This window comes from Lathamus discolor, chromosome 4 (assembly GCF_037157495.1).
Source record: "Lathamus discolor isolate bLatDis1 chromosome 4, bLatDis1.hap1, whole genome shotgun sequence".
In the NCBI taxonomy this organism is placed as follows: Eukaryota; Metazoa; Chordata; class Aves; order Psittaciformes; family Psittacidae; genus Lathamus; species Lathamus discolor.
This window is the reverse complement of record NC_088887.1, coordinates 85,180,073-85,192,385: the sequence shown is the minus strand read 5'-3', so window position 1 is coordinate 85,192,385 and position 12,313 is coordinate 85,180,073. Positions and strand designations below refer to the sequence as shown.

The 12,313-nt window shown below is 37.4% G+C and overlaps 1 protein-coding gene across 6 annotated transcripts in view; it reads left to right on the top strand.

The window, feature by feature from the left end:
• Positions 1-12,313, top strand: part of PIBF1 (progesterone immunomodulatory binding factor 1) — a 121,847-nt gene that overhangs the window by 34,512 nt on the left and 75,022 nt on the right. For all 6 annotated transcript variants that reach the window (XM_065678127.1, XM_065678123.1, XM_065678124.1 and 3 more), the window contains one exon: positions 1,339-1,437. In XM_065678127.1, coding sequence (XP_065534199.1) covers positions 1,339-1,437 — 99 coding nt within the window. The remainder of the gene's footprint in view (positions 1-1,338; positions 1,438-12,313) is intronic.

Here is a 12,313-nt window from a genome sequence, read left to right as displayed (position 1 = left end):
GAATTCTATACCTTTAGTGTAGCTAAAACAACCTAGGCTAACATTTACATGGCTTAGTAATTTTCCATTTACCTCTCTAACTTTCATCTTTTCAAAATCTGCTTGAGACTAGAATTCCACTTTGCTTTAATTCAGAAAGTTTCTGTGGGGAAGAGGGGAACAAATAGCTTCAGTAGGAAGAGCTTTGCTGCATCTACATTAACAATTTAGATGAAGAGTATGGTTTTGAAGTGAACCGCCCCCCCCGGGTCTTTGCTGCTTGTCATCTTAGTTGTTGCTGCTTGCAATGACAAGAGAAGTCCCCTAGTCATTGATGCTTGCAATCTTTTTACTTGCCTCGCAGTTTGTGCTTGGATTTGTGGTATTCCGCTCACATTTGTAGCGTATGAACGGGATTCCTCTTAGGTGAAATGAAATTGAAAGAAATCTTTAAGATCATTTCATATATTCCAAATGCTAGTGAGTGTTCAAGTAACAGAAGCAAACTGGGAGTATCCTCAAAAATGTTTATAAGGTAGGGCCTCAACAGCCCTTCATCAGTCTCTGCAAATTGGCTGTTATGTGTTGCACTAAATAATGGAGGTACAGTTTGTAGGCACTATCTAAGCAGTAGTTCCACTTAGTATAGTTTATTACAATGTTATGCTACATGCCGACAACAGATTAATTTTTTAGATTAATTTTTTAACACATGTACTGTACATATTATTCTCATTGTATCAGTGAAGTAATAGTGAGTTAGTTTGAAAGCCCTGACTGGTTCTTGGTTAAAAAATTGGAAAAGTATAGATTGACTGCAGTAAAATCCTTGTGTTATTTTACAGTTCTGTGCAGATCAAAAACAATGTTAGCAATAGAAACCAGAAGGAGACAGCAATGACATGCAATAATCTATATATCTACAACTAATTAGCCAATTAGTTGTATGTGGAAGTCATGCTCTGTCATTAAAGTTGTGAAACATCTCAGCTAGGGGGAGAGCATTCCTCTGTTTATTAGTGAAGTATAAAGTATCAAAATTGTTGGCATTTAGTTGATGCCTATAAAAATTAAGTAATTTGTAGTTTTAATAGTCTAAACTTATTAGTATATTTGTACATGTGCATAGGTGGTTTGATCATTGTTTTTAGAATTTCAGAACTGGAAACTTTGCTGGTATATATGAAAATAATCTAAAGTAAAGCCTGTATAATGAATAGGCATCTAGAGAGACTCCTATATCATTCTGTGAGAACTGAAGAAGGTAGTATTGAACTTCAGATCAGTCAGTATAATTCATGCAGTAAAACAGTCTTTTTCCTAACAGATTCTTGACAGAGTAACTTTTATTTCCTTCAGAAATTTGAGAGAAGCGAGAGATAATGCTGTTGCTGAAAAAGAACGAGCAGTTATTGCTGAAAAGGATGCTTTAAGAAAACATGATCAACTCTTAGAACAGTAAGTATCTTTAAAAAATATAAAGGTGTAATGGTATTTCTATCTCAGGAGCTTTATGAAGAATGACTGCTTTGACTTTCTGTCTATAAAAAAGAAATGGAATTACAAACATTTTGTTTAAACAAAGTTACAGATTTAATTTTAGTAGTATTTTTTTTCTTTTATCAGTACAGTAACAATATGGAAGTTTGATTCTTCTAGAATCCTGTAAAGGCAAGCAGACGTAATTATGCATCTCATAGCAAGAATGTGGATTTCATGCTGTACAGTAGCAGTAGTCAAACTCTGAACCTGTTGGATTTTTTTTCTGTAGTTGAAAATAGAAAATTATCTTGGATGAGGACTTCAATGAATAGCTTTTGTAAAGTGTGGATAGAGAGCAGCAGTCATGAACATTTATACTTGCTACATGCTTCTTTTCTTAATGCTGTCTCTTCTCAGCCTTTCACATTGCATGTATCAAAGATACTGTCTATACAAATGTACAATTCTATTCATATGGAGAAGGAAACTGATTTTTCTGTGTGTTTACAAGCAGCCTTGCTGTCTGTCCTGTTCTGCAGCATCTTTTTGTAAATTTAGAATATTAGTTATGGTAAATTATGAGGTAATTTGAAGCTTTTGACAGTAATAAAGCTGTTCAAGGTAAGTTTGTTGTGTGACATTAATTTTGGACTCGATTCGTTGTTTAATCCTAAAACGAAAAGGTCAGTTCATTAACTGTGCTACCTGAAAGAAACTACTAGATGTGAATTTTTTCTTACTTGGAATTGCTTTTAATTCCAAGCAGTAATCTATTAAAATGTTGCTAGCTTAAGTATAGGCACAAATTAATTAAAGCTTTTCATTTTTATGTATAACTCCTGAATTGCAGTGGTGATATTACTGCAGAAACAGCATTGCCCAAGGACTGAAAAAAAGTCATTACTTTTTGTGGTGTGAAGCAATAGGGGTAGTTCTAGAGTGAACGAGGTAGGTCAGAGGACTTGATATCTACCTGGTTTCAGGGGTTTGACTTTAGATTAATCTAGTTTGGGCTGGATGGGCCCAAGGGTACTGAATGCCTTTTAGTGGGTAGAGTACATTGTAGGTGTTCTTGGAGTCTCAAAAAGGAATTCAGTTAGCAAACTGAGATGATGGCTCCCCAGTGCAAATCAAAATGTGGAAATCAAAGCTGGTTAACTGAGGACAACCAGGAAACTTAGTTCAAAACTGATTTCCTGAGTCAAAATAAAATGCTTGTGTGAGCCAGCCACACTTCTGATGAGACTGCCACATTTATTGTGATAAGACCGTGACATGTGGGGAGTTCATAGCTAACAGGAAGCTCTGCTGGAAATAGGTCTGGTGTATGATAATTTGAGTAAGAAAGTTGATTGTTTTTAATGGAAATATCAACTTTATGATTATTACTGTATTTATTTTTAAACTTTAGAACCATGGACAAAATACTTCTCTGTTCTGCCTTATTCCCAGTCATATAACATGTTGTGGTTTTTTTTCGTATTGCTGCTTTTGATTTTTTTGAGAAGTTGCCCTACAACCAGAAACATAAGATTTTCAAATGGAAAAAAAGGAAAAAAGGGGGGGGGGGGGAAGAATGGTAGTAATATACCATTTGTTGTCATCTTGTTTGACACACTCACGCTTCTATCCTCCAGCAGCTTTTTCTAGTAATAATCTCTCCAATTAATGTCTCCCTTCCTTGATTTAAATAAATTAAAAAGTTGATTTATACTTCCCTTCCCCCCCAAAATAGTAGGTCATTCATCAGAAGATAATGCTTTTTAGAGTAAAAAGCTTCTGCTTGGGAAAGTGGAAAACCCCATACTTCTTTAAAATGTAGGTCTCTCTCTTTAAAACTCTTCCAACCACAATGCAGGTTTAAAGACCATGATTTTTTCCACATTCCAGTTCATCTACCTAAATGACCTGCAAAGTAACACACTGGAATGATGAGACAGAATAAATGCCTTAACTTAAAAGACCCCAAATTCTGAGTTTACTGTGGATTGACATGTGATAGTTCTGTAACAAAGAAATTTTCTAATATCACCAGAAACTCCCAAGATAAAAAAGGAATACTTGTGTTGTTCAGTTCTGTATTTAAGTGATTCTAACAGCTCGTTCTATTTTAGTGAAAACAAGGTGACTCATCGTAGTTACCACTGGTGTCATAATCTGTATAAACAAACATGTTTTAAAGCTTCAGAAGTATGTGGAATGTTGACTGGCCTGAATGGTGGTTAAATAAAGCCCTTGGCAAATCTTGTGATCAGAAGTGTAACTAATACCCAATTTTCTAGTCAAGCGCAGTTATTTTCATTTTTCTTACTGATGTTTGTGATAGCTTTCTATAAAGAGCTGTTTAGATATGCCAGGAAAATACTGAAGTGATAATATCCATGAAGGAGTTATATTGAGAGAGAACCTGCTGTTTCAGCCTCAGAGTAGGCCACTATAATGTCAGGATGTAAGTTTTGTTGCAGCCCTACATTCCATGTGAGAATCCATGTTTTGTTTGTCTGTGACAATGAAAAAAACTTAGCTGACTTGGTATTTTGGATTAAACTGAGGTCAGTGTCACACATGGTCTGAAAAATGATGACCAAGTAGAAACATTTTCACCTTGTTTTAAACTTCTGGTAATGTGACGAAGACTTTTTTATAATTTTAAATCCATATTGTCTCAGTTGAAAGTGTCCAGGGGTTGAGTGAAAAGAGCAATTCTGTAAAAGCTCCATCACATATGCATAGTAAAGTGTAGATACAAAACGCATCCCAACTTTTCTTTCTCCTGAATATTCCTGGAGTGTTATGTTCAAACTATTGACTGTCAATCTGTTATTAACTTCTTGCAAAACAGCACCAAAAAGTAGAACAAATGCATCCTGGTTTCCTATCCATTTGGTTTTTCCTACTGCTAAACTTTTCTAGTTTCATATAATGTGCAACATCAAACTGAAGTGTTTCTCGTGTTCAAAGTGGACTCTAAGATCTAATATGGGATGAGCTCATACAAGAGCATTTCACCTGAGGGGATGCCTACAAGAGCCATCTCTTGTCTTTGACTGTTCACGTCCTTCAAACCTTAAGGAGTGTAATTTCTTTTTCTAAGATCATATAGCTAGCGCTATTGGTGGAAACTGGTTGAAAAATTCCACAAATACTGAGAACACAAAGGATATTCATAGATGGTGTGATTTTGCAAAATCTTCTTAGTAACAAAAAAAAAACCCCAACAACCAAACTGTACTCTGTTACAGTTGATTGTTGCTCACGTAATGTACTCAAGGTGATTTTTCTTCTCCTATCTTTGTAATAGAATCATAGAATGTTTAGGGTTGGAAAGGACCTTAAGATCATCTAGGTCCAACCCTTCTGCCATGGGCAGGGACACTACACTACACCATGTCACCCGAGGTTCTGTCCAACCTGGCCTTGAACACTGTCAGGGATGGAGCATTCACAGCTTCCCAGGGCAACCCATTCCAGTGCCTCACCACCCTTACAGTAAAGAATTTCCTCCTTATATCCAATCTGAACTTCCCATTACCCTTTGTCCTGTCACTACTGTCCCTAATGAACAGTCCATCCCCAGCATCCCTATAGCCCCCCTTTAGATACTGGAAGGCTGCTATGAGGTCTCCACGCAGCCTTCTCTTCTCCAGGCTGAACAGCCCCAACTTTCTCAGCCTGTCTTCATACGGGAGGTGCTCCAGTCCCCTGATCATCCTCGTGGCCCTTCTCTGGACTTGTTCCGACAGTTCCATGTCCTTTTTATGTTGAGGACACCAGAACTGCGCACAATACTCCCAAGTGAGGTCTCACAAGAGCAGAGTAGAGGGGCAGGATCACCTCCTTCAACCTGCTGGTCACGCTCCTTTTGATGCAGCCCAGGATACGGTTGGCTGTCTTGGCTGTGAGCACACACTGAGGCCTGCTCATGCTCATTTTCTCATCGACCAAAACCCCAAAGTCCTTCTCCACAGGGCTGCTCCGAATCTCTTCTCTGCCCGGCCTGTAGCTGTGCCTGGGATTGCTCCAACCCAGGTGTAGGACTTTGCATTTGGCATGCTTAAACTTCATAAGGTTGGCATCAGCCCACCTCTCAAGCGCGTCAGGGTCCCTCTGGATGGCATCCCTTCCCTCCAGCGTGTCAACAGAACCACACGGCTTGGTGTCATCGGCAAACTTGCTGAGGGTGCACTCAATCCCACTGTCCATGTCAGCGATGAAGATGTTGAACAAGACCGGTCCCAACACCGATCCCTGAGGGACACCACTCGTTACTGGTCTCCAGCCAGACATTGAGCCGTTGACCACAACTCTTTGTGTTTGGCCAACCAGCCAGTTCTTTATCCACCTAGTGGTCTGTCTATCAAATTGATGTCTCTCCAATTTAGAGACAAGGATGTCGTGCAGGACAGTGTAGAACACTTTGCACAAGTCCAGGTAGATGAAGTCATCTGCTCTACTCCTGTCCATCAGTTCCGTAGGCCCATCATAAAAGGCCGCCAAATTGGTCAGGCAGGATTTCCCCTTAGTGAAGCCATGCTGGCTGTCACCAAGCACCTTGTTGTTTTTCATGTGCCTTAGCATGCCTTCCAGGAGAATGTGCTCCAAGATTTTGCCAGGCACAGAGGTGAGACTGACTGGTCTGTAGTTCCCTGGGTCTTCCATTTTCCCCTTCTTGAAAATGGGGGTTATATTTCCCTTTTTCCAGTCATTGGGAACTTCACCTGACTGCCATGATTTTTCAAATATGATTGCCAGTGGCTTAGCAACTTTATTTGCCAGCTCCTTCAGGACCTGTGGATGGATTTCATCAGGTCCCATTGACTGGTGCACATTCATGTTCTTTTTTTCTAATGATAAAATGAGAATTGTAGAGAAACAAAGAGAAATAAAACAGGTATGCAGTAAGCAGAAGAGTAGTATTCAAGAAAATTGTGTATGGCAGTATTATTCCTTCAGCTTTACAGCTCATTTTAATATGCATAAATGATGGAATAGCATTTTTAAACAATATTTTTATATTTGGGCTGAGTGAAGTCAGGAAGAGTGGTACAAAAAGTAGTTTAGAGCCTGAGGTTGGTTTCATGAAGATTTCATAGGATTTTGTATTGTTATTTAAACCTTTCTGAAATGATGTGGATAGCTTAGCTTTTTAAAACTATTAGATATGTAATGAATCATCTGCTAAAGGTAAAAATACCTTTAGCAGTATTTTTAGTGTTTCTATTCAGAAATGCCATTCTCAAATAAAAAGCAAAATAGAATAAAAGTAATTGTAATTTCTTGATAGTAATTTTCTATGCTTCATAGGTTTTAAAAATGTATGCAAAAAGTTCTCTGTATGTTTGTGTTTACCTACTTAATGCTTTCCAGTCAGCTGCAAGCCATGTATACATTTTGGAGATTTCTGTTAGTCTCTCCATTAATCTTTATAATCTAATTTTTTTTTTCCCGTTTTGTTCTTTGCAATTGTGATGCTTTTTAGAATTTATTTGGAGGTGAGATTAACTCTGTCTGATTTTAGTCATCTGTCTTAAACTTTGTAGGTGATATAGAGAGGTGATGAATCCTGCTCATAAAATGGGTGTTTAAATTGGGTGAAATTAAGATCCCTATGTCTTCTTATTAATTGCAGGCAAGCCAGAGGACTGTCTTAGATAAGAAGATAATTGGAGAAATTTACTGAGCAAATAACTGCTCTACTTTGCAATTAGAATCTCTGCTGAGTATGCAGGAATCCGATTATTAGATTAGCATTTATTACATTATACATTCATTGTTAATGGAAACATTAATTATTGCCCCTCTATTAACTTGTTTTTATCCAGATGTTGCTGACTGCAGTGACAGGATTCCAGTCTCAAAATTATTAAGTCAGTGTATTTTTGTTTTGGACTAATTGCTAATACTTAAACAAAGGTCTATTATCTCCCAAAAGTATTTGTATAAAAGTAGGATTTAAATAATGAATTAAAAAAAAAAAAAACATGCTGAAAACTTCTGGCCAAAATATTTCTTTGCCAAAGCTGCTGTAACCTTATATTAGAACCCACTGAAATGCTGTGAATGGATGGAAATTGTTTCTGAACTTCCAAGAGGATGTCTTTCAGCAATGCAAAAGCAGCAGTGTAAAAGACCAGGAGTGACAGTATGATGGAGAAGCAGAGAAGTCTGTTTTTCAGGAGACTGGGTCTACTTTGTTTCCAAGCTATAGAAGCAGCACTGAAATCCATAACAAAAACAATTCTATGTGTCCTGTATTTCTGCTGAAATGACTAGGGAGGCTTCTACTCTTTTTCCCTTTTCTTTTAAAGATATATATATTTGGAGTTTACGTCTTAATGGATGATTAAATTGCATTTTCATAAACAGAAGGAGAAAATCTAATTAACTGATTTGACCAAATAAATGAATAGTAATGTTAGGAAGACTGCACACTTGCTAGGACATGCCTTATTGTCTTTGGTTGTTAGATGCCTAGTAAGGATCTCAAAATTTTATATTCATAGCTAAGACAGTGTTTCTCCAGAGTGAATGCTTTAAGCCCTGTAGCCAGTTACCTCATAACAGTAACTGTCTTGATGTTGTAGAATTATCAATGTCAAGACTCATAGGAATGATAAGTTAGTCTGATGGCTGACCTTTCTGATCTTCATTACATCTGGAACGCAGGCTTTGAAGTTTGTTCTCTTACTGTGCAAGGAATGTTCAATGATTATATTTATAGCTTTAGAAATGTTTTTATTTTAGTTCCTCTTGCCCCAGCTCCTAAAAAATAATTCTCACAAAATATTATTAGCCTCTGAAGGATGCTTTGGGAAGGTTGTAATATGAACATTTCCTGATATCATAAAGATTTTCCTTAAGCCTTGACATTCTCATTTTACCTGATCATTTCCTATTAGCCAAAATGCCTTAATCTTAAAACATGAAGATCAGTAAGAGCAAAATGTTAAAATTCTGTGATGGCTATTATGCTGAGTACCTAAGAAATTACGAATTCTTTTAAGTCCTTAGTATTTTTGTCAGCCTGGAAAGGTTGAAAATATATCAGTGGTCTTTGAGAACAAATGGAGAAGAATTATAAATTCCTTCAGAGAAGCATTCTATGTTGTAAGTGTGCTGCTGCTTAGACTTACCTATTTCTTGAATTACAGGGTTGAAACTTCCACTGCAGTCCATGATTTTGTGATGTTTGTTAGTATCCCTCGTGTGTACACATTTTTGTGATTCGCTGCACACAGCTTCTCATTGAAGATGAGCACTGACAGGATGAGCAAATAGAGGAACTCATTACCAAATGATGTTTCAGGTGCTTAGTTTACATGGGTTCAAAAGGAGACTGAAAAAGCTCAGAGACTAATTTGAGAATTATTGAATAAGTAGAAACCACATCCAATTCAGGAAATTCTTGAGCTAGAAATCATTGAATGCTAGTGGTAGAGGATTAGGGAGAAATACGATCTGTGCAGCAGTTTTTCTGGCTCCTCTGAAAACACACACTTTTGGCTATAATTGGAGGCAGGATTATCAGGCTACCTAGGCCTTGTGTCTGATACACTATGACTAGTCTATGTATAGCTGTTCTATGTAGAACAGAACAGAAGGTATAAAACAGAGACATCTTTACCTGTATATTTGCTTTGTGTCCCTTTGAAAAGTCTAGGCTGGAGGTAATGACAAAATATAAATGAAAGCACTTACCTCAAAATAAAGTGAATGTTTTGGGGTTCTTTTTAAGATTTATATATATGTATTAGGTTGTCTGTGCAAATAATATTTCTTCTGGAATGTGTCTAGCCATTTTAGCTTGAAGGATTCAATTTGTGTATGAAGCCCCTAGCAGCATTTGGTAGCCCAAAACATTAACACTTCAATGGCATATCAGAAAAGAACCTGTTTATGGGAAGCTCCAAGCACATGGATTTTAGAATACAGAAGAAAAACGAGTCACAAATAACCACACGACCATAAATACATGCAACGATTGTTAGTTGCATGTCTAACAAAACTGTGAATTATAGTGCCTATTTAAAAGCTAAATTCTTCAACACAGGGATATTGTATTCTCTGTATGGCTGTAGAAAAATTTTGATACTCTAATGATGGCTAAATACGTAATACTATATTTCAGCCTAATAAAACCATAAAAGTTTTCTTTTAATAGTAATTGTCTTCTGGAATTACATGCAGAGTCTGTGGTTACATTCTGATACCCTCTGGAAAAGGATGTGATTCTGTATTTGTACCTGGATAATGAACTGTTGAAGAACAGTCTGTCCAAATAGGTGTTTCTCTGGCTTGAGAAGGAAGTTACACCTCTGTAATCTTAGGGACTTCATAGGAAACTTATAGGAAACTCTGAAATGTTAGTCAGCAAGACTAACATTGATGAGAGTGAACTTTGGGCTGAGTTTTGGCCAGAGCTTGTCTTTTGCAGAACCATATTTGAAGTGCTGAAAAAATGTTAATTATAACTGGAAGCCTAACTCTGTTGCTGTCAGCTTGGTCCTCACTTGCATGGTGGTGATACCTATGTCATGTAAGCAATTTTCATGAATAAGGAAAATGTTAGCATATTGTTCTGGAATTGAGGGTAGCTAGTCCATTTGTAAATGAATAAATGAAGGAATACGAGTAAACAAAGAACCTTCATAGTTTGCTCATGAACATGCTACCAAAACAGTGTATATTGGTGAGCCCAAGGTACTTTCAGGCTGTAAGCCACAGGGAGCTGTTTGCCTTAAGCAGTAGTCCATCCAGCATTGAATGTGACTAATTAATTATATTGAGGAATTCCCAAAAGAAGACATATGATACGTACATGTAGTGCTCCCAAGTGAGAAAACCACCATTCAGAACTGATGGAACAACCATGTGAGTCCATGGCAGCTTGTTTGCTTTTTCTCTTCATGAGATTGGCTTGTCTGGTGACTAGTTTCTTGATGAGGAGAGAGTGGGAAGACCATGGCTGGAGAGCTGTCTTCCCTTTTGTATGGTCTTGTTTCTAGATAGGATTTCCTCAAGAATGTATCCCCCAGACTTTGTCAAAGTTGGCTCAGAGTTATTTACATTCAGGAAGACCAGTAAATTTTTTTTGAAACTACATGCCTTCAGCCCTGAAGTATTGCATCACATATTGGATAGTGGAAAGGCCATGTTCTTTAGTTTACTCAGTGTAAAGCTATTTAGATAATTTTTACAGCTGTTTGTGTTTCTAGCTTAACAATCTAAAGGCATAATTGTGTCTATGATACGGCTTTCTGGGTAACTCTGTAAGGCTATTCTGTGAAACATGCAAAATGAATGTGCAATTAATGTTCAATGTATAGTTAACTAGAGTTCAAGAGCTTGCCAAAGAATACCTTGATCCTGGATAGCTATAGGCTGGTAATGTGACAGGTTAGCAGCAGTTTTACCAAACATCATATAGCCATGGTGGCACTTAGATGTCACATGGCATTTGAAACGTGGGGACACTATAAAGGGTGGTACTACTTTGAGTTAGTTAAGATGTCAATGAGTATACAGGTGTGAACTGGTTTTATATTTAAACAAATTTTTAAAAGGTTACTTACAAACAGAACTTTAGCAAGACTGAAGTGAGACGGGAACATTTCCTCTTGATAGGCCTCTGAGGAGAGCACCTTGTAGTGCTCCCCTCAGAGGAGTAGATGTGCTGGACTGTTGTAGCTACTGACGATTAGCGAGAGGGTTTGTAATTCTGTGTTAGGAGGAGTGTGGTGAGAGGCAGTAAGGACAGAACCTGGGAAGTGAAGAAACCCAATAGAAATGGAGTGGAAGGGTGCATATAAAAGAGTAAATCAGGGGGCTTTGCTACAAATAATAAAGAGCTTCTGGAGTTTTTACCATTAGGTAGAAGTCATGAAGATGTTGTTCATAGGAGCATATAATGCCCAACCCTTTCTTGTAAGCCCTGTTTAATAGCAAGGGTTTGTACTTGAAAGGAAACTAATGTGGACTACTGAAGACGATGTTGCACAGATCACCATGCAAACTCCTCCCGTGCAGCATAGAAAGGGTAGGGATTGTGTGTATGTGTGCCCCTGACAGGTACCCCATTTGCCACAGGTTCCAAGTGCAACAGCTTATGCCAGCTTCTTACCTGCAGAATAAATATGCATATAGACAGCATAACATGAGAAACTTTCTCTTAAAGTAAACTTTTTCCATCAAGTAGCAGTGTAGTTGTAGAAATAAGCTTACTTAAAATATAATTTAAGTTCTTTTGAGATGAAGCTTGGGCTTTTATGTAAAATGCTTATACCTGTCTGTCATTTAATCTTTTCATAAAAATGTTAGATTTTATAACAAACACATAAAATGTAAATGTATGCACTTGCACTTACAAGCCTACTTGTATATCTCTTCTAAAATTCAAATACTGGCTATATTGTCAAAATGCTGCAACTCTTGGCTGATATTTTAACATAAACACTACTGCATGTCTATGTATATAATCTAGTTTAAGCTTCGGTGTGAAACTTGTCATCTGGAATTGTTTTTGTGGATACTCTAATTGTTTCATGGAAAGTGTTTGTTGCCATGGGTAAGCAGACATGGAAGTGCACTGATTCATCCCTTCTGAAATTTTGATTGATGTTTACCCTGATTGCTCTGAGATCTTAACCTTTCCACTTCCAGAAATATGTAGTATCAAGATAGCTTCAAAAAGTTACCTCTTCCTATATATACCTTGGATACGTTGTTGGGGTCACTAGAAGTCGTTGTGGGATGTTGAGCGGGGAAGAATTTGTCCTAATCAAAATTCCGCAGGAAGAAGAGAAAGTTTTAGGTTTTTTTTTTTTAAATGATACTTAGAGTACCATTTTACACA